The sequence below is a fragment of the Hyposmocoma kahamanoa genome, unplaced genomic scaffold, assembly GCF_003589595.1.
Source record: "Hyposmocoma kahamanoa isolate Upper Pololo Valley unplaced genomic scaffold, ASM358959v1 73980, whole genome shotgun sequence".
Taxonomy (NCBI): Eukaryota; Metazoa; Arthropoda; class Insecta; order Lepidoptera; family Cosmopterigidae; genus Hyposmocoma; species Hyposmocoma kahamanoa.
Genome location: NW_020653877.1, coordinates 17,840 through 40,143, shown reverse-complemented (window position 1 = coordinate 40,143; position 22,304 = coordinate 17,840). Strand labels below are relative to the sequence as shown.

The following is a 22,304-nucleotide window of genomic DNA, read 5'->3' as shown; positions in this document are numbered from 1 at the left end:
ATTAAGCTTTATTTTAATAAAATATTATTTTTCATGGCTGTACATATATATTTTAGTTAATTCTAGACACTTTCTGAAAAATTGTCCGATTTCCTATTCTAAGATTTTTAAATGCAATAACAACAAGTAATCGCCGTGTCGAATCTTTTAAAGAAATAGGGGTCATTTTTGATACACATTGTAATTTTCATGAGCATATTATTATGAAAGCGATAGTAATCGGGGTGGGTGATCGCTATCCTAATACCATTTGCACATCCGCTTTCAGGTTGAATGCAATGTACCTAATTTTACTTAAAACCTTTTTCATTACTGTATTCTGGTAAATAAACGTATTCTATTATAGTCTATAAAAAAGTAATAAAAATTATTTGTGTACGTTATAGTTATTTTTAAAAGACACTCAAAATCTCTAAAAATGCATTCCTGCTGTTAAGATAGACAACTTGTTCTATGTACTCGAATCGGACGGATCAAAATGGACCTGCGGCTTATAGAACTTAATTGCATTGTAGTTTTATCCATAGCGTATTTAGCAAAAAGCCTTAACCATGAGACGTGTGAAGGGCCTGAAATGTTTGTTTGGTAAACACAAATATCTTCGAAATTACAATAATTAGAACTTACCTCAACACTTGGTGGAATTCAATCTGTTTGCCAAGTTTATTCGGTTAACATGTTCGTCGCCGGCTAGAATTTTCGAAAATCTCCAAAAAATTACATTAGCTTAGACAACTGTTTTTGGTCTCATTTGTATAAGTATGTATATAATTTTTTTCGCGATATTTCAATAGTTATCTCTGTTTTGGGATTTTTTTAGTGCCGGGTGGCTTAACCCGGCGTTGCCTTAATAATAACTACCACGTTTGTACACGTAATGTTCAATCAATGTTTACGTAAAACTTATGTCTTTGATTTTAAAATGACATTTCACGTTAACCATTTCTTAAATTGCATCACTGACATCGCAAAGTTAGGTACGTCGTGCCGGTCATTTTGACCCCCTGGGCCCCAATAGGTAGACGAGCTGCCGGTCCTTTTGACCCACCACGGCGATGAACGTATTAACGGAAATGAATGAAGTAATGTAATGGAATATTTTCTTGAAATTTAAAATTGGACCACTAGTGATGTACCCTCTTTCCAACAAAACAAGAATCTTCTCAATACACACAAAAAGTTGCAGTCGAATTAAAACCTCTGTTTTGAAGTCGGTTAAAAATAATATATAAACAATTCGTACACTGTATTTCTATCATAACGATGGGGATTGATTCTCACATTATGGCGTACCTATTGTCGTTCGTTAATTGAAATATCGTTGCTTATACGGACGTGGATAATATATTCGATACCTCACACGTCAGTTGTTGTAAGTCAAAATACCATTTTTTGACTTAAATAATATATCCTCTTTTATGTATAAGTTCCATATTTAAAAGTAAAGATGAGACGATACGACTTTTTGTCATCGTCATCTCAGCTTTTTACCACCCTTTTTTTCTGGTTTTTTTTTTTAAATTTAGTAGAGTGGCGATTGAAAGAAGAAAAGTAAGTGACGAAGAAGAAAAAGGAATTTAAGAATGACGAACCAGAGAAAAGGTTGATAAAAAGGGGAGATTACGATGACAGAGGCGCATCGCCAAAAAGATACCATTTAGTGTTAGGTTTACTTTCAAACATGGAACTTATGATATACATGAAAACAGGATATTTTTATGTAAAAAAGCAAAAAAAATTCTGGCTTTTAACAATTTTTTTAAATTTTTATTGAATTGATATTCAATAATTTTTTATTTGAAATTACTCCACTAGTGTGTTATAATTATTAATACAAAGATCGAACACTCAGAAAAAAACCTTCGGTCCGGCCGGATTCGAACTTACGTCTTCTAGCATACCGTCAGACGCTATGCCAACTAAGCTACGGAACGAACCAGCGGACCTCACGAATTTTTCTATGTGCTTGTTGTCGTATATTTGTACTTGGTTTTTCAACGGCTTTTTAACCGTAGCGCCACCTAGGAGAAGTATGAAAATATTTCGTCACCCAGTTAGATACGTTTATTTTTATCAATTTACGTATTATATCGATCCCTTTAAAACCATTTTAAAAAATATGTGATAAGTATTGGTGTGATAACCAGTTTTGGGAAATTAAGTTTGAAATGAATTTTATACAATACCTCAAAATCGTGTAACTACCACAATGACAATTGTCATCGTTATTTTTTTATGATTTTATTTGTACTTTAAGCATTTAATTAATGTCATACATATCGTGTTAAGCGTATCACCTATTTTGAGTTACGTGACCCTGCCCATTATCAGCATCAATATTTTGGCCAAAGGCTATCTCATGCTTATGTATCTCGTGTATATTCATTTACAGCAAATAGGCATTTCAAATATTTTATGATATAAATTACAAATAGTTCCCGTACCAAAGAAAAGTTAAAAGTTTAGGTGTTTTTGGGTATGTTAATAAAACAGTTTGTTTTATATGAAACATTATTTAATTTTATGATTCATAAAAATGGAAAGTAGTAATTATGGATCAAATTAATTTGGGCCTAATCATAAAAATGCAAACAAAATTCTGTCTTCCATTATCACAAATGTAATTATAACAATTCTGATGTTGGCAAATCCACTTTGGATAATAATTATATTTATTATTTTACATACTTGTGCGCTTTATAGCAAACGCTTTGTTATTCTATTGCCTATTTCAATTAAGTTTAGAGAAATGAAAATCGCGTTATAATTGCATTAAATTAATGAGACGCAAGCATTTGGCATACCTATACTATATCTTCGTAAATACATTTTACAAAAAAAATAATATTTTGTACTCTAATAAAGTAGACCGAAGTAATTTACGCGTAACTCGCCTATCTTAAGATAACAGAGATGTGTGTGAGGGCGCATTCCCACTATGTCGTCACGTTTTATTATCGTTGGACGACTGTCGTGTCGAGCCTGTTCCCGTATCACGACTATCTGTCGTGGACGATTTTTTATCGTTGAACGATTGTCGTGACTAACTGTTCCCACTAGATCGTGACGACAATTTATCGTTTCACGATAGCCTCCTTGTCGTTTGCACGACAGAATCGTTTGATGCACTGCAATTACTTGTATGTTCTTTTGGAAGCCTGTAGTGTGTGTTCGCTCGAAATGGACGAAGACGAAATTTTAATAATGTATTACTTTTTAAAAATGCGGAAGAGGAAGCAAACAAAGAAAAAAAGTTTTGGGTACATCAAAAACTACTAAAATGAATTCCATTAGGGTTATGTCAAACGTTTATTGATGAACTGAACAGTGATGATAGGAAATTTTGGGACTATTCAAGAATGACAGACTTACAGAGCACATTACAAAAGAAAACACAATGTATAATTAAATTTGAACAAAACTCAATTCACAACAAATATTTAGACGTAACTAGTTTTTGCCCTAGATTTCGTTTAGCAAAACGCAAAGTTCAAGCCTGGGCGTTTGCCCATCTCTGGCTACGACCCAATGCTACTGCAAAGCGAGCAGAGGGCGCGGGGTTCGAGAGGGGAGGGCAGGGAGCAGAATACGTGCGGACAGCAATAAATAAAACGTGACGACAGTAGGAACTGCGACAATCCGTCGTCACGTTTTTATCGTGACGTTTTTTTATCGTCTGACGACTGTCGTTCAAGCTGTTCCCACTGTGACGACAGTTTGTTGTTGCAACGATAAAAAATCATGAACGACAAAAATAGTTAATCGTGTCGTATGTGAACAAATTAATTTAAATATACAAGCCACGCCACTGTATACTGCACGACAATCTGTCGTCACGACATAGTGGGAACGCGCCCTGACACGGCAGATTTTCTCAGTTTTATTCGGCAAAGCTCGTTACTCACATAGAATATTATAAAATCCTTGATATCAGTTAGATGAACAACCACAATTTATTTTATAATTTTATACTGTCACCTGACCCGCCTAGTCTCACTTTAGTTTACCCGCTTGTTGACGCATATCCGCGTTAGTATAAAATTATAAAATAAATTGTGGTTGTTCATGTAACCGATATCTAGGATTTTATAACGCTCTATGTGAGTAACTAGAACTTTTAAACGCTCCCCTGTAAATTTCGACATACGATACTATACGTAGTAGGGGTCGATTTGTTTGTGCAGTGTAATTGAAATGCTAGTAATAACTAAGTGGTCGTTTTTCAGCGGGCTGCTACGTGGCGAACATGATGTTCCCGTCTAACTTCACGCCGAGGTTTCTGCGAGCCATCTTGATGGGCGCCGTCGTCGCCATCACGATGGCCGAGGTGATCATCCACATGATGCTGAACGACTACATCCAGTACGGTGCTCTCCCATGGTACATCGGCGGTGAGTATACTTGTAATTGTATTATAAAAACCGTGATAGCCTAGTCTTATAACCTACTCTCAACATAGCCCCGCACTAAGGAAACCCTGAGTCAGGTGCCATGGACACACACAAATTACACCCAAACTGACGAGAGAAATAAATGTAGGCCATACAAATATTTCTCCCGGCCCGGGAATCGAACCTGGGGCATGATAACCGTTCGGCCACAGAGGCAGTTGAAACCTGCACGTCGAAGAAGGTTACATAGCTCTCGGAAAACGTAAAACCTGAGACCCGCGCCCAGCAGTGGGTGTCGATAATGGGTTGGTGGTGATGTTGTCCTCGACGTGATCAAACCTGTATGTCGAAGACGGTTTGCAAGACTTGGCAAACGTGTGAAATCTCCAATCAGCTTTGGACCAGTATGGCAGGCTACGGCCCAAACCATCCATGTAATGGTTGATTAGGTACATAATGTATTATTGAGATTATTGAAATAACTCCACTAGTTTTGCTATAATTATCAATTTTTTTTATAATATCAAGTGACGGGACGAACAAGTCGTGCGCCTGATGGTAAGATACACGCCTGTCCATAACAGTTGCAGTGCCACTCAGAGCTTTAAATCGCAAGGGTCTGAGGGGCACTGCCACTGCGTCCGTCACCCTGAGACATAAGTTGACAAGTCTCATGTGCCTGTAATTTCACCAGCACCCTTACCCTTCTAGACCGGAACACAGTAATGATGATATTACAGCTTGGGGGCAGAATTAGGTAAGGTGGCAATACTTCCCTGGACGAACACTTTCACAAGGAACCTAATCTTTCTCGATCGCTTATTTACCTATTTTTTTAAATTATGTTTATGTACTAGTATTGTTATAATTTACTAATTATTTACATTAATTAGAAAAGTTGACTGAAAAAAGATTTTGTAACTTAGATTTGGTACTTACATAGATTGGCCCTGAAGTATTGGAGACGAGACCAAAACAAAAATACATCTGTGTATATATATAATGTGCATGTGTGCAAGATAAATAGTGTTGCGCCATCCACTGATTTAACTTTAATATCGATTAACATATTTCACTTCGTCGTATTCACCAAAATGTCTTATCGCTAAACGCCGAGACGTTAATTACCTAATTAATTAATGATTAAATTCAAAATTTAGAAAGCTACTATCACCTTCTGGCAGTGCCATAGGATGGTAGGTAAACAATGGGGACTTTCACCCAAGGTAACACTATGGCTCTACAAAACGCTGATAAGACCCATCATCAGTTACGGCGCGATAATATGGTGGCCACGAACCAAGCTGAGACCCGCAACCGACAAGCTGGACAAATTCATTAATCAATCCATTAATTGTAAGACATACCGGCATGAATAATTTGGGTACAGAACCAGAACTTAGCTTTACTCTTTGCTTACCTCTAAAGGAAAAGCATTTTTCCTCAAAGTGTTTGTTGCATATTTTTGAAAACTATTTGGGAACCCAGTCTTCTATCTTTAGCATTATAAGCCATTTCTGTCGTACTTCAATGTATTGAGGAAATCTGAAGGTCGACTGATGATCTACCAATCACGCGCTCTATACGATACTCCCCCCGTCCCTACCCGAACCTTACCACTAAATAGATCTAAAATGCATATTATTTTCTGCGCATAGGTCATTGTTCAATTGGTTGCCGGTACCTGTGGCATGTGTAGTGCAACTCAAACCTTTGGATCAAGCATAGTTATATATTTTTTCATTTCATTTTTTTTTAGTGATTTGGGTTCAGTTTCGGATATAGAATGAATGACCTGTGTAAATATGACGAGAATGCAAATCAACACATCGTATAAGCTCTGTGTTCAATCATGTACTTTGTAATTGTTGGGAGATAATAAATGATATAAATGATAATGATATTCGGCGCTGCTAGTGACATCTAGTGAGAGATTTTAGAACCTGCTCACCGCAGCCGGTACTTTTACAGGTGCCACAAGCTAACGTTGATGTATCTTTTAGATCAATGTATTATTAAGGTTTTTTCTGTAAAATAACTCCACTAGTTTTTTTTTTACTATTAATTTTAGTTTTTTTTTACAACGAACACACAGACAAAATTCTTCGACCCGATGGATTTGTATTAATAATCATAGGTTCTTAATATTAATTTAGTTTCCGGTTTTTAGATGTGGCAATAGTGGCCATCTCAATGGTGGAAGTGATTCTCGCGCCGCCGGTGTCCTGGGCAGGCTATGGCCGTCGCCGCTCTGCTCTGATATCGTGGCTTCTTGTTCCCGCTGTTGCCGTGCTACTGCTGGTTCCTCTACCTCCGCTGGAACTACCTGAAGGAAACTGTACGTTCACACTCATTGAATTGTGGACGTTGTCTATGAAGACGGCGTCGGTACTTGAGGAGCTAATTTTGGTCACTAAAAGTAACAAATTCTTTTTCGTCACAATCGCACGTAAACAGTGCCATAACATGCAGACTAAGTCGGCTGTTATGTGCTGATTTACTACGACCACGGGCTGTTTTGTTACATTACCGCCTTATACGTCAAGGTTAAACAAAAAGTTTTAATGCTCGAAAAATTTGAATTATATCATATTAGTTTGAAGTATAGAAAAGTAAGTAAACATTTACTGAATCAATTTTATAAATTCAAATCCTAATATGTCGAAATTATTTATTTTATATCTTTGCCACCATGGCTGTATGCGTTTTTACCTTTTACAACATTTTACTTCGGGTGATTTTAGTTCTATGAAAGAACAGAAGCTTACCATCTGTTTATATAAAAAAAAGGTCTATTTCTGCCATCGCCATCTTTTGTTGTTGTTCAGGGTATCGTTTTCATAAACATTGGAATTTATAGGAAATGAAACTATTTTTCCGGATCCCAGGGTCACGGTTGACTGTGACAGTCAACCGTGACCATGCGACCTGTAAAGGGCCCGAAACGTCGGTTTGTTTGAAAAAACAAATATACGCGATTTAAATCCGGAAAAATAGTTTCATTTCCTAAGCAATACTTGACCAAATGAAAAGACGCGTGATGCGAATCAAGCTTCATACTTGATACTTGTCTTTTAATTTTGTCGAATATTACTTATTTGACAGCAATTGTTTCGGACGGATGTCGGACGCAGATCGAGAGTAGCCTCCCAGGCATGTTCGCAGAAGCTCACAATCGCGAAAACCTAAGAACTCGATAGTGGAATTTATTTTCTAATATTGTGTAAAACAAATAATTTTGATTACCCGTAGGTTGCTAACAGATTGACTGCATTATTGCAGCTAAAGCGTGAAGTTGTAACCAACGTCGAAGTCGCATTCTCGACTTCATGAAGTCGGTTTCGACTTCATTCAGTTAATGCACGAAGTCGTTGTCATTTTACTTGGAACTTTTGAAACATTAAAGGGCCAACTGAGAAATAACGAATCAAAGTTCTTCAATTATTTTCGTATGACAGCATCCTCTTTTGATGATTAACTTCGGTCCGGGCGTTCTGCCGGCGGTCCGCAGTGACAAACGCTCCTGCAACAATACCGAGCTTCGTATAAATTGTACAGACACTAGTCTTTCCGGCAGTTTTACCGACCCGGCAAATTCACCGGTCATAGTGGGAACTAGGCCTTACGGTGCCGCCCGCTCATGCTACGTGATTTTAGTATGTATTGCCTTTTGAATGATTAATAATGTTTCCCAGTTTTGTGCACTGGTGCCCCGCAAGAATCGCTGCTGAGCATGAACGCCTTATCCTCGGTGCGCCTCGCGTTCATTCTGTTCGTCGGTGCTTGCTGCGCAGTGGCTCGCCAAGGCATATGGTGTCACGGAATCGCTTACCTCGACGAGCATCGCCCTGATGCTATAACCATGCATTTCGGTGGGATATGCATACTATAATTAATAAATAACGCACACGCCCATAACCCGCACTAGAGAAACCCTGTGGACACATAGAAAACTACCCCCACATCAACTTCTTTTTTTAATATTCCCGGTATTGATATAGTAGTAGCACACCCACCTCTAGAGACTAAATAAAAAAAATACATGGTGACAACCCTGCGGTATGACATTCATTGATAGTGGCATTTCGCGAACCTTCAAAGGCGATGTCCCACTGTATGTTCTTTACACTGTGCCATTACCATGTATTTCCGTGGGGTATGCATAATATAGTAAATAAATAACGCACACATTCATAGCCCAGCACTAGAGAAGACCTGGGGGCCTACTATGAACAGCTTTCGAAGTTCCATGCAGTTCACTTGACGTGGTAAAACTGAATTGCTTAAATTCGTATCATGACCTACACAAAGTTGAACGGGAATGGCATAACAGGATGATGAGTTTTACTTTTTAAACGTTAATTATTGTCTCTGGCTGGCTAGCTGACTTCTAACAAGAGCGAGATGGAACTACATACTAAATCATATGAAAGAAATAGACAGATGTACTATCCTGGGAGCGTTTAAGCGCAAGCACAGATTGTGTTCAAAGTGCGAATAATTATATTTTTTTATTATTATGCTTATTACGTTGTTTTGTAATATCGACAACTTTTCAATCATACTTTACAATTTGTCGTACGACAAAATTACATGTCATGTCTAGTCATTATCATTGAAATTAATAAGGCGAGTTTGTAATTTGATAATATAATTGGAACGTACATTTTCATTGATTGCATTATAGCCAAATTTGGCACTATTTAAAAGTTATTTTACGTTTTTCTGTCAATAAAATTATTAAAATGATTAAAAGTCCATTTAAAAATTGCAATAACATTCATGCCAATAATTTATCAACAATACTTTAAAGATTGGGAACTTTGGAACTAAAATTGTCTAAAAACGCTTAATAGTTAATAGTACCTATTTATTTATTGACAATTGGCTTAACAAATAATTATAAAACTGAAAATATAATAAATATTAAACTAAATTCTAAAAATGTCAGTCACGTAGTAACTTTATATGAATTGCTTATTTTAACAGATGAGACCGCCATTTGCATAGCAAATGGACGTCATGATACGATTTTGCTTTGAAAGAAAAGGTGAACGGATTCCGAATGGGGAAAGTAAACTGCATGGACTGTGAATTGTTTTACTGAGGTCATAGTACGAATTTGACAGGCAATTCAACTTACAGGCTTAAATAGGATTGCTCTTAGAGGTCATAGTAGACATCCTGTGTCGTGGGTGCCGTGGACACACACATAGACAACTACAAATTGCACCCAAACTCACGAGAGAAATATTACCTATATTGGCCATACAAATATTACTCCCGGCCCGGGATTCGAACCCTTGACCTCTTGATCCCTTGAGCAAACTTTAGAGGTTTGTTTTGATTTACTAATTCTCTTTCCTTTAGGTCTACTGGTTACAACTCGCGTAGTGGGACTGGTGGTGCTGCCCAAAATCTTGTTTAAGGAAATGCCATACTGGCTGCAGGCCCTCGGCGTTACCGGCCCCCTAATGCTCAGCGTTCTCCAACTGATCAAGCTACCTCAACAGGCACCACCATCTGAGCCGGACATGAAAGTGATGTCTATGACCGGTCGTGGTAAGTAATCAGAATTTTTCTTATTAGTGTTTAGAACTGCAGCGTCAGTAACCGGGTTAAAACTCGAGTTCCTGCCCATCTCTGTGTTCATTATTGTAAGTTTAGAATACTTTTTACTAATGTTATTATTTTTTTCACGCATACCAACGGATGTAACAGATCGTAAGTTCGCCAACTGAATATAGGAATTGCCTAAACAAGTTTTAGTGATAGTATCTAATTGACACTAGTGGGGTTGCAACAATATTTTCTTTTAATTCATAAGCTAGAAATGAATCAGCTGCGACGCACCGTTTATCATCGTAAAGGTGGTTTTCCACCGGCGAGACGAGACGAGAATTGACGGCCTGTTGCCACCAAAAATTGCCATTAATCGCTCGCGCTGTGGTTGTGGATAGTCTAGCGATAAAGACGCGGCTGAAGTAACATGTCCAGTAAATTATTATTATTAAATATAATAACGGAAGAGTTAAGATGAAGCAATTTTTTTTTGTCTCAAATCGTACGTACCCCACCATCTTGCAATTCTCATACTCGGGACCTCGCGCGATAAATCATGTTTCCATTGCAGAGTTTATTACTCTTTGTAGGCAGCAATACGGTTCAATATGACGTCAACAAATATTTCAATTTTCGCCTCGCACATCCTCGTCAATCCAGATCAGTTCCACCGAAGTTGCGCTTGGAGAGAATTGAAATTTTGCCATACAACTTTCAATCCTCGCCTGTGGAAAAGCACCTTAAGATTACGCGCGCAATTACGTTTGAAATTTAACTTGTAACGATGGAGTTGTGATTTTTTTCAGCCCAGTTTATAGCCTTAGAATTCTGTTGTTTCGTTACAGGTTACCTGCAGAGTGTGACTCGTGTGATGCAGTCTAAGCTGGCCTTGTCTTATATGGTCATAATGTCGCTTCTAGCAGCTAGCGTTTGGGGATTTGGATGGTACGAAAAGGCTCTCATTAGGGTACGTTACCTTTATAACAAAACTTAGAATCCAATGTCTTTTAAGATAAACTTCACCGAGCTTCGACTTTATTAATTAACTCGTTAACACTTTGAACTAGTGGTGCAACAGAGCTCCGCTTCTGCTTCCGCAACTGCGGAAGTTTCGTACACATTTTCAAGTTTCAACATCTGTAGGAACGTTCGGAGTTTCAAGTCGTTTGGTTCAGTAATAAGAAGTTGTAAACTTCCGATTGAAGTTCCGTTATAAAGTTGAGTTACGGAATTAGTTGGTGAAATAGATTATAAGAAAATTGAAAATCCTTAAAATAATAAGAGTAGAGAGAGAGAGTAGATTTCCGTATTACATTCTTGCTTTGTAAACAATAGGACGTTCGGTAACTTTCATTCGATAACTGTGTTCTTAAACTTTTGTTGTCATTGCCGCTCGAGACGCTCGAGTAATCGTACCGGTATGACGTCATTTCGGTTCGGTTTCGAATACGACAGTTTAACGTTCGTTCGGGTGTTGGGAATAAAAATGAAAAGAAATCGGTCGACAGCTGAGTTATCGTAAGCTTCTGAATCGACCGGATCGCTTTTCCGTGTAATCTAATAAAAATTCAATAAAACGAAATAAACTAAACGCAAAAATCGATTTTTGATCTCGTTTCGTTGATCCCAGATTGTTACGGCGAGTCACTGGACGAGAAGCGGGAAAAACTGTTTTGCTAGATTTACTATTAGATAATGGTCCTACAAAAAATATACGGATGTTTTTTAAAGAACGTGCTAATTCGTTACACGACAGGATGTACTTTATTCGATCATATAAAATCCTGAAAACAGGTTAATATAAAAGTCCAAAACGAATTATTTAAGAATAAAATATCTAACTTTGTACATTCTCTTTAAGTACAGTCAAGCTTGACACTTTGTACTTTAGACTGTTCTTATAGTAAACGGCATAGAGTTGGATTTAAATCTTAAGTGTCTTGACCGTGTAGTACAGAGAACCTGCTATTTTTAGTTATTAAATTTACATTTCGACTCATCCGTAGAACAAAGGTCTATGTGCAAGACTACTTGTTCTCAGGACATAGTACATTTCGTTCATTCTTCTTCGCTGTGGATGTCAGATCGACCTTTGTTCGATTTTATATTTCCGAAACGAAATAAGATATATAAATTCTCAAAACACCTTTACGTGGGCCTTATTATTTATTAATTAAATTATTATAATAACGTAAGTACGTTGCGAGATTTGCAAATTGCCTAGCGGTTTATCTGTGTTGACGTCGTATCTGTGTTAAATGTTCTCCACCGGTTCTTACTTTATTCATAATAACTCCCCCTCACACCTCACCTCCTAAAACCTAGGCTACGTTTAAATACATCCCCTTAATAACTCAATTTCGCTTACGATTACGTTATTTGTGGTGAGGAAGGCGGAATAATTAAAGTATTTCTCCATGCATTAGCAGCGGCGTAAAAAAGTCTTGATGAGAACAATTTTTTTGCAGACGATGTACCACGTCGTGCCCCCGACTTTCGGCGCAGGCTTGATTAGCGACATCCTCATGTATCATATTGTGGTAATTCCTGTCATGGTAAGCTGTGTTTTCTTGCATTACATTTACAATTCGTCGTTAGAACAACGTTTTTCAACAGAAATATCAGTTGCAATCCAAATTCGGGTTTTATATCGTCTTCATTTCATAGGTAAACAAATTGCAGTTGAAATAATCATAATGATTAATCTCTACTGCTTTTAGTAAGGCAGATTCCCCTGAGAATGAGCAAGAAACTCTAGGGGTTGCTCTTTGTAAATGTAGAATCGTTCACGGAAACAACACAGAGATTACACAAGCACAGAAGGAAGATAAGAGTTTTAAGCAGAAGGAACATATCGAACACAAATTACATCGGTTAGCAATAGCTCGCAAAAATAATAAAAATAGCGGGGTAGCCAAGATTACTGAGCATACGACACGCATTCCACTCGAAAGCAAAGAAGCGACTCGTCCACGTCATGCCACTGCCGCACTCGTCTCCGCCCTTGCTATTGTTCGCGGCGACCGGTCCATCATGTTGCCGGCCGCTGGACGTTCACAAATATCTAATAACACAACACAATGCGCTTGTACGTCTGTATATTATATCTATTACACATATTTTATACTTTACTTTACACATTTAAAGTACTGTTATATATATATATTTATAATTATGTGTATGAAGGTATAAAAATTATTTATCTTACACATTAAACACCAATATTTTAATGGTATGTATATAAATATAAACAGTAAGTAGAAATATGCACTTATATAATTAACGATAATGTAATTCTATTTATCTAAATTAATATAGTCACCCTACAATAAACATACATTTATCATTAATTATAATATTTATTTCACTCGAACTAGATCGACACTACCTGCAAGAGCTAAACGGGTCACTACTACGGATTTTTTAGAATAATAATAATATATTTATTTTCTCTCAACATGCAAGGTAAATTGTATAAATGCTTACTGACTAACGAGTTTCTACATTAAACCCTTAGAATAATAACGCATAGAATGATAGTTTCATATCAAACGAACTGTCACAAGTGAGGCAAAATACAAATTCATGTAGGCTAGTTTTAGTAGTAGGTTAATTTTCGGTTTTAGTGAATATTTATATAAACATACAAGTTGAAACGCGTTACTTCCTTGTGGAATGTGATGTTAGTATTTATTTTATGTTTGTCTAGCGTGTTTTTACACTCATTTACCGCACCTTTCGTCATTTTTAGCTAAAATTTTTTATCTGTTCGCGGTGCAAGTTGACCTTGAGCACTGAAGGCCCGCCCGCTCGTGTAGGCCCATTGGGCGCGCTTCAATTGGCCTCACTTAGCGTGTGCGGAATAGGTTTCTATGCGTTATTATTCTACCTTATTTGCGAGAGGCTGGTGCCTGAGATAGGCATAAAAATACAGGTCACCAGGTTTCCGTTCTTACATTTACGTTAAAATCAGGTAGGTACAGTAAATCAACAGTAAAATGGAGTGAAATAATGAAAATTGAGATACGTGTTCGTAAAGGAAAATATAAAAAATAAATAGATTTGTCTGTGTAAATCGGTAAAAGAGAACTTGGGCTAGTGTGCTTGCGTGTGTTGTAGATGTTTGTATTTGGGTGGGCAAATGTATGTAGCTGTACGGTTTACAACCGCACATTTTTCTTCCGCTTACCTTGCGCTCTACTTTGTGCCCTACTGTCCGTGTCTTACATACATTACATGGGCACATAAGTAGGCAAGAAATTTTAGTATTAAACGAGCATTCACTTCATCTAGACATCTTGAGTGTTTAACGAACATTCATGTCTTAACGTAACAACAACGTAAGAGATACACATCCTCAACGAGCCTTGTATCTTCTTACTTTATACTTTTATCATCTATCAATTTAAACAATTAGGCGTCCATACTATAGCGTAGTATTGGCCCCTACAGTAGCAATACTTTAATTAGAACGTGGGATGAAAAAGGTTTTTCAGTCTTGTCATAGTCCAATCACTTAAGCCACTTTACCACCGCTCGCTTACAGCTGGTTGTTGGTAGGTGATATAGTCGACTGCCAAGATAGCAATAAAACCTCTGGGCAAGACTTAGACGGCAAGGCGTTTTTGGTACAGACGGCATCTTTCCTTCATTTACCAACTATTAATAATAATAGTATAATTAGTTAAGCGGAATCAACTAAAACCATTTGAGGTTGTGTCGATGAGAACGAAACCCAAGACTAAGGTTTTGAGTTATATATGTATTTCCGTTTGCAGCTGATTGGGTTGAAGCAGATACCGCCGATCAGGAAGGTCTTCAACCGAGCTACGAACTCTGCGATCACTTTCAAACTGAATGTACTTGTGGGCTTTCTCTATCTCGTCATTACTTTGGCTCTGGACTGCAAGCTTTGCCCAATAGAAGGATTTGACGGATTCTCATACGAGCGACCGAATTGCAGCGAATACTGCAGGTAATTTATAATGTTTGTAATGGCACTACTTTTGGTTTATAGAACAGTTTCAAAAACACTCATATCCCGTCTTTTAACGTCCAATCTCAGTGCATTAAAACCAACTGGAGACTGCCAAAGGTCCAATGAGACCTGCGGTCATACTGTTTATCATGACGTCACTGTGTGTGAAAGAGACTGAGTTTTATGCACTAGCTAGTGTTGCCTAATTTCGTTGTGTCATGACCGAGAAATGCATTAGTAATTATAGTCTGTCTTTTTTGAAAACGGAGCTAAATGACAGTTCATTTTCATCAATTTACGCTAAATAGGACTTCAAAAGATATTTCTAAAAGTAGAATATCACATGAGCCTTCGAATTAATATTTTTCCAATTTTCCGAAAAAATTTCTGCTATTTAAAATTTCTCGGGCAATTACTCAACTGCAGGTAGGGCACTCAGAAGCCTTTAGTGTGAGTATGAAATGAACTTTTAATTCAAATGTGCAGCTGCGCTTCCCCTTGGAACGGTTTCTCACCGGTCTGCGTAGGCTCTGTCGACCTTACGCCCGTCACTTTCGTCAACCCATGCCACGCCGGATGCCAGAAGATCGAGGAGTTTGCTGGAGTGGAGTAAGTATACCCGAAAATATCTTTAACTCACCACTTACAAAATGTTAAAAAAATGTTACGCACACCTTTCAGGTTTGAACAATAGGTGCTGTGGATGTGATTTCTTAAGAAAAAGTGGTTTCCACAAGTTTCAGAAATTTAATATAAATTTTATAGAAATAATAAACAATGAATAACTTTTCGTTGCTCACCAAAATAGAAGTGAAATTTTATTGAATAATATACTTATTAAGCAAAACAAATAATTACTATTTTGACCGCCGCAAAAACTACTTTCATTTCCTAGACGCCAAGCCTATATACTGCTGGTGTTGCCAATTCCAACAAATAATCATTGTTATGTTGACTACTTAAGCAATACCAACGAAACAAAACGTCAATTTTACCGCGTGTGCGCCATTGACTTACAATTATATGGACGTCGGGTCCGCGCTAAAAAGTGTCCGAACTTATAGGGCGTTAAAATCGTATACAGAGCGTCATTCGCGCTTTAGTCTTCGTTTGTTCGACTGACAGCGAAGCAAGGAAAATTAGACAGTACTGCGATGACATTACAATTTAAATTCAACGTTTTAGCTTTTTCATATTCCTTTACATGTCACTACGTTAAAATAGGTTGACTTGGGACATTTTTTTCGTGGTTTTTGTATTAGACCCGTCGTCCATTTATTTGTAAGTCAATGGCTGTATATTACATTTTGATTTACAACTACCTGGTGCCCGCGATTTCATCTGCGTTGTATAAGTACTTCGAGTAACTTATATTAATTCAACTCTCATAACTGAACTCAACTGGAATACACAAATAACACAAGGAATATCTTAATATTTATTAACTGCCTGCGTGCCGAAATCGTTACCATGCCACGCATAGGTCCCAGATTCGATTCCCGGGCCGGGACATATATTTGTATGGCCTTCGTTTATTTCTCTCGAAAGTGTAAATTGTAACCACAATTTTATGTGTCTAGTCTATGTGTGTGTACGGCACCCGCGACACAGGGTTTCCCTAGTGCGGGGATATGTTGAGTGTGTGGGTTACTATATTTTTAACACCCTTGCTCGTAAAGCTGCTGTAATTCCACCGGTTTTAAATATGTAAAGCGGGTCATAAAAAACGCGTGTGTTACCAAAGCAAATAGTTAAGTTATAGTCCATACAAATTCCATAACAGTATTATTTGCCATTTCAAATATGGAACTGATCGCCGCCGCACGACTCCAGCTAGTGAGCAGCGCGCTGTTGCTATTCAAATTTCGAACAAATCGCCGCGCGGCGCCAGTCAGTAGGCAGTTCTGTTAAAATGGCGGGAAAGCAACAGTGTGCATTCACAGATTGAGTTTATTTAAAAAAAAAAACAGTTTATTTGGTAATTTAAGAACTGTTTCAATAATTAAAAATGAACAAAATATAAAATGTTTTTTTTTCTGTTTCCTCGCAAATGTGTTAAAAAACGTCGTACGATATACGTGCGTATTGGTTATAATAACATGCTCGGCTCAATTAAGCTCGCATGTTATAACCATCTTTGCGCACTAATATCGTAATGTACTATAATATTACTAATTTCAATTACGTACGTATACATACGAGCAATGACGATGTTGCTATGGTTAAAAGGGCTTTTTCCAATTAGCTAGAAGGTGTTAAAATAATAAAGTAATATTAACTGTATGTCGAACAGGTACTTGACCGACTGCACATGTGGCCAATACAATATGACGGGCATCGAAGTGAACGGCACGTGGGTGGGTGGTCACGGACACGGTAATTCCTGCAGCGCATTCTCCTGCTTCGGCGTCGTTGGACTACACCAATTCCTGTTCTTGGTCACCGTCACCCTCACGAGTAAGGCGCTACTATTAGTTGTTGGCAAATTGTAACATTAGCAGGATCTGTACTAAAAATAATTTAAGATGATCCCCGTCACAGTTCATGAAAATCTACACAATATAACCTTGTAATGACGTGCACTAAATTCGTTTTTAATGTTAAATTAAATATTGTTTAAGTAATTACGTTGAATTAAAGTAAAAATAACACCAAATCAATGTTTATTATGTTAAAAAAATTTTTGTGTTATATGAAAACATTTTTTTCAATAATGTTAATTTGTGATGTAGCTCATCATATCGATAAAAAGTTTTCGAAATTTTTTTCTAATTCTTTAAGTATGAATTTTTAACCGGCTGCAAACAAGGAGGAGGTTCAAGGAGGCTCAGTTCGTCTGTATGTTTCTTTTTTTTTTTTGGTGTGTATGTTACGCGATAACAGATTTTGATGATTATTTTTTTTGTTGGAAAGAAGGTACCTCACTAGTAGTGTCATTTAAATTTGACGAAAATATTCCACCTCTAAGAGTGGCAAACTAGGGGATGAATCCGGTTACCGATTTCAACAAAACTTGGCAAATAGATGTAATTCATGTTGTATGACGCGCGTACGTCCGCGTCGGCGGCAGTTCTCTCGTTCCAGCTGCAGGGCGTATTGATACTCCGCGAGGTGGACCACCGCGACCGCTCCGTGGCACTCGGACTCGCCGGCTCCCTTATCACCGTCGTCACCTTCGTCGTTGGACACCTGGCCTACTTCTTCATCGGAGGTAACTCGTCTACATTCTCGCTCGAGACTCAGCCTGAATGAGCAAAACGTCGAACTCATCCCCGCACTTCAGAAACTCAGGCCGACTCTCGAGTCGACGAAACATTATGTTATAGTAGCAGTAGAGCTTCTTGTGAAAGATGACGTCCAAGGAAGTACTGCTACCTTACCTATTTCTGCTGTCAAGCTGTAGTGAGCATTACTGCGTTCTGGTTTTGAAGGGTAAGGATGCTGGTGAAGTTACAGGCATATGAGACTTGACAAATTATACTCCGTCTAATAATTTATTTTACTTTTGACATAAGCGTGCCTATGAAGTTTCATAATTATTGACAAGCAACTATAGACAAAGACATGCAATACTTCATGCACTCTGTTTTATTTTTCTTTACTATATCCGATTCCGATATTTATCAAGCCGACAGATTATGTAACGAAGATTATATCAAGTTGATTTCTCCGTTGTATCGGTTTTGGTGCCTGTCTAATAAATTATAATGAAAATAAATTAATTTGAAATAATTATGATAAATTCTACTGGTTTAGTGTTCCACCTAGGTCGCACGTTACCCTATTTCTTAATATAACTAATATAATGTTAAAAATGACAATGTATTAAATCGATTAAAACTGTTTGTTTACTTTATAAACTATCGTTGTTCAACGAATTAATTGTGAATTTCAATTACGATTTAAACTTCTTATAAAATCGATTGTTATAAGAAATCGTATCGGTAAAGTATTAGAACATCACTAATTGATTATTGTTTTATTTTTTAAATAACACCAAGTGAGGGGACGAACGAGTTGTGCACCAGGTGGTAAAGCGCAAAGATCTGAGGGGCAATGCATCCTGCACCCGTTGTTCTTATAAGTTGACTAGTCCCATGTGCCTATAATTTCACCAGCCCTCTTTCCCTTCCGGAAAACAGTAATGCTCACATTATTGCTTGGCGACAGGAATAGGTAAGGTGGTAACACTTCCCTGGTCGTAATCTTAAGAACTATAGTAAGGTACGTACAGTCATATACATGAGATACTTGACCCTTTAGCATGCCCAAACCGATTGTATAAGCAGTGCAGTAGAGTGTTGCTTGAAGATGGTCAACATATTTTTAAAACCAATGCTAAATTTCGTCATTTGACATCCTCGTAAATTGGTCGAGCGGCTTGTTGTATGACGGCCGGTTACAATACCCGTGGTTCGTTTCCACGAGCACTATTTTGTTTTAACGTAATTATTTATAACAGTATTGTTTCGCTTTTGTGTATTCGCTCACTAGAAATTGCCAAAGGTGGGTGGTTAGATATTATTAATAAAGCGTAGGGCTCTGCAGTTTGCATACGATCGTGTCTTCTGTAATTTCGCATTGTTCCACGTTTCGTTCCCATTCAGTTTTAATTACTTTCAAAGTTTTCTTTCTTGTTATAATATGCCACACTAAACGGAATTATTAAAATTACAAATTATTGTCCTCTATGAAGATGACTTAGACATTCTTACACCTATCCAGAGGTTAAAAACAAAAAAGAAATACAATATTATATAGTCATAGCTAAATAATATTTTATTTTTAATGTGACTCTAACCATGCTTGCCTCAACTTGCAAAGCAATCCTTATACCGCTAGGCCACGACGGCCTTGCTATAGCTGGTTGATATTTGTATTCTGTATTTAAGTAAGAAATTGCTTAAAAACTTTCTTACGATGTCATTCACTAATGAGACGACCACGGAAGCATACCAAAATAGATATTACGGCTCAATGGTTAAAGAATAAGTTTGTTTAACAATTTTTCTCCACATTTTTGTGCTCAGAACCAATAGATCCACAAAGTCGGTTTGGGGGTCAGGTATCTTTTCTATATGATTGTACGACTCTAGAAAGAGATGAGCGAGTGTAAACTACAAGCAAGTTTGACAAACTTGTGTGATGGTGTATTGGATCGTCACGAATTAATTTCATCATCTCTGCTTTATTTAAAATGTATACTCCTTTACAGTGTTGACCTGCGCTTGGTCCGAGAACAACATCTGTCTGCTGCAGAACAACACCTTTCCTACGATGTTGGGAGCTGTCAGCGCAAGTTTGGCGTTCACCTCCTCATTAATCGGGTGCGTGGTATGGGTTATTCTGAAGCGTCGCGACGCCGCCGGCGAAGTTGACTCCGATAACGACATGTAAACGGCATCTTTAGTCGATGGTGTTCAATATTGTAATGTTAACACTGCATTGTGTTAACAATTCTGGCATGCTCGTGGTTATATACGTAAGCAGACGCGCTCAGTGTTTGAGACTACGCGTCCCGCTTTAATTATTACATTCCCCACTCCATTGGTGTTGTGGCTATTTATATAGCATAGCCACCCCCTTCCCCATGCCCACTTTTTAGCAATTTGAAGAAAAAAAAAGGAAAAAAATGTTAGAGTTAAATTTAATCTTTTTGATCGTGTGTATAGGTTAAGTACAGTGTAAAAAGGACGTCAAGGGTAACTACTTAATTCTTTTCATTTTGTAATACCTACACTTAAATTATTAAAAAAAACTGAAAAAGGCAGACCAGTCTAAACAAGACTACGCACGGTCTAGTCTAATTCGACTACTACATTGACAACTATTGGCAAGACAATAATGCGAAACAGGGATAAACTTATTTCATTACCAGTAATTCGCACAGACTCTACATAAAGAGGGTTTATACAACGGTAGATTTGAAAAGTTGTTTTAATAACGTCGTGTCCCTTTACGTCGAGTTTTAAAGACCATTGTTCTGCGCTCTGATTATGAAGGGTACTGAATATCGTTTAACATCACTTTTCGTTCGCATAACAGATATAATTAATTCGGTCTAGTGTTGGGTCGTGGAAAAATTTCCATTTAAAAAAATCATATTTTTCAGAAAAATAAATATTTTCCGGATTTTTTTTTTCCAATGTTTTGCCTTAATTTTCGTAACGTTGACGCCTGTCCAAAGTTGAAGTTACTGAACGAAAACGGTGGAGCCATTAAAAAAGTTTTTCCGCTGTTGTGGAATAATTTTCAATCTCGTTTTTGTCTAAGTGGCTATACAAGTTTATTTTATAATTCACGCTAAATAAAACTTCAAAAATGTTTTTAAATGTAGAACATAATATGAGTCATCGAAATAATATTTTACAAGTTCTTAAATTTTTCTAATTTTTCGGTAATTTTTCGGGTAAAATTTCCACTATTTGAAATTTTTCGGAAAATTATCCAACTGATCTGATTTTCATGTAAATTATATATAATGACCACAGTACCTACTGATAAAGAACGTGTTCACTAGTAATGTGTTAATAATATTTGTCCTGTAACAACATAATTTAAAAGAATTTAAATATAAAAATCAAAGATAAATAATTATCTATAAGATTATACCTATTACATAACAAATTTCGATTTCACTTGATTACTATATATCAGTTTTCAGTATAATCTTAAGTTAAAATAATGATATCGTTCGTAGACTGATCTACTCACAGTTATGACACCAGAGATCAATATTGCAGAAATCAAGTAAAAATTGTTTATGGTAATGCATTCCGATATTTTCTACTCCACTTATAGTACACAACTTACAGGGAATAAAAGCGCGACAGGTATTATAGACTTGACGTAAATGGAATGAGAGCAACACAGACATTAAAGATCGAAATAGAGAGCATAAAAGCGTGACAGACATTATAGACTTGACGCAGATAGAATAAAAACAACACAGATATAGAAAATAAAGTCGAAGTAGAGTCATAAAAGCGGTATATTTATTATAGACTTGACATAGATGAGATAAAAACAACACAGATATGATAAAGTCGAAGTAGAGGTCATAAAAGCGGGACAGGTATTATACAATTGACGTAAATGGGATGAAAGCAACACAGATATTATAAATCGTAATAGAGAGCATAAAAGCGGGACAGACATTATAGACTTGATGTAGATGGAATAAAATCAACACAGATATGATAAAGTCGAACTAGAGGTCATAAAAGCGGGACAGATTATATAACCTTAACGTAGATAGAATAAAAACAACATAGATATGATAAAGCCGAAGTATCAAGCATGAAAGCGGGGCAGACATTATAGCCTTGTTGTAGGTGGAACAAAAACGACATAGATATTATAGAGACAGCGTA

General features: G+C 37.1%; 1 protein-coding gene across 2 annotated transcripts; it reads left to right on the top strand.

Annotated features, from left to right (window-relative positions):
- Window positions 1–4,128: 4,128 nt before the first annotated feature.
- Window positions 4,129–20,499, top strand: LOC113232335 (solute carrier organic anion transporter family member 1C1-like). Of its 2 annotated transcripts, XM_026467012.1 has the most exons (12): window positions 4,129–4,391; window positions 6,562–6,729; window positions 8,087–8,263; window positions 9,762–9,953; window positions 10,113–10,115; window positions 10,799–10,920; window positions 12,422–12,508; window positions 14,732–14,928; window positions 15,418–15,540; window positions 17,225–17,388; window positions 18,002–18,142; window positions 20,147–20,499. In XM_026467012.1, the coding sequence occupies exons 1-12, from the start codon at window positions 4,247–4,249 to the stop codon at window positions 20,326–20,328; spliced, it is 1,701 nt and encodes a 566-aa protein (XP_026322797.1). In that variant the 5' UTR covers window positions 4,129–4,246; the 3' UTR covers window positions 20,329–20,499. The 2 variants fall into 2 exon arrangements, with proteins under 2 accessions (XP_026322797.1, XP_026322798.1); XM_026467013.1 differs by lacking the exon at window positions 10,113–10,115.
- The last annotated feature ends 1,805 nt before the right edge of the window (window positions 20,500–22,304 follow it).

Excerpts from the sequence above, each read along its gene's own strand:
- LOC113232335 (XM_026467012.1), top strand. The coding sequence starts at position 4,247 with ATGATGTTCCCGTCTAACTTCACGCCGAGGTTTCTGCGAGCCATCTTG. Across the intron at positions 10,921-12,421 it reads ACGAAAAGGCTCTCATTAGG|ACGATGTACCACGTCGTGCC; the intron begins GTACGTTACCTT and ends ATTTTTTTGCAG. Across the intron at positions 18,143-20,146 it reads GGCCTACTTCTTCATCGGAG|TGTTGACCTGCGCTTGGTCC; the intron begins GTAACTCGTCTA and ends ACTCCTTTACAG.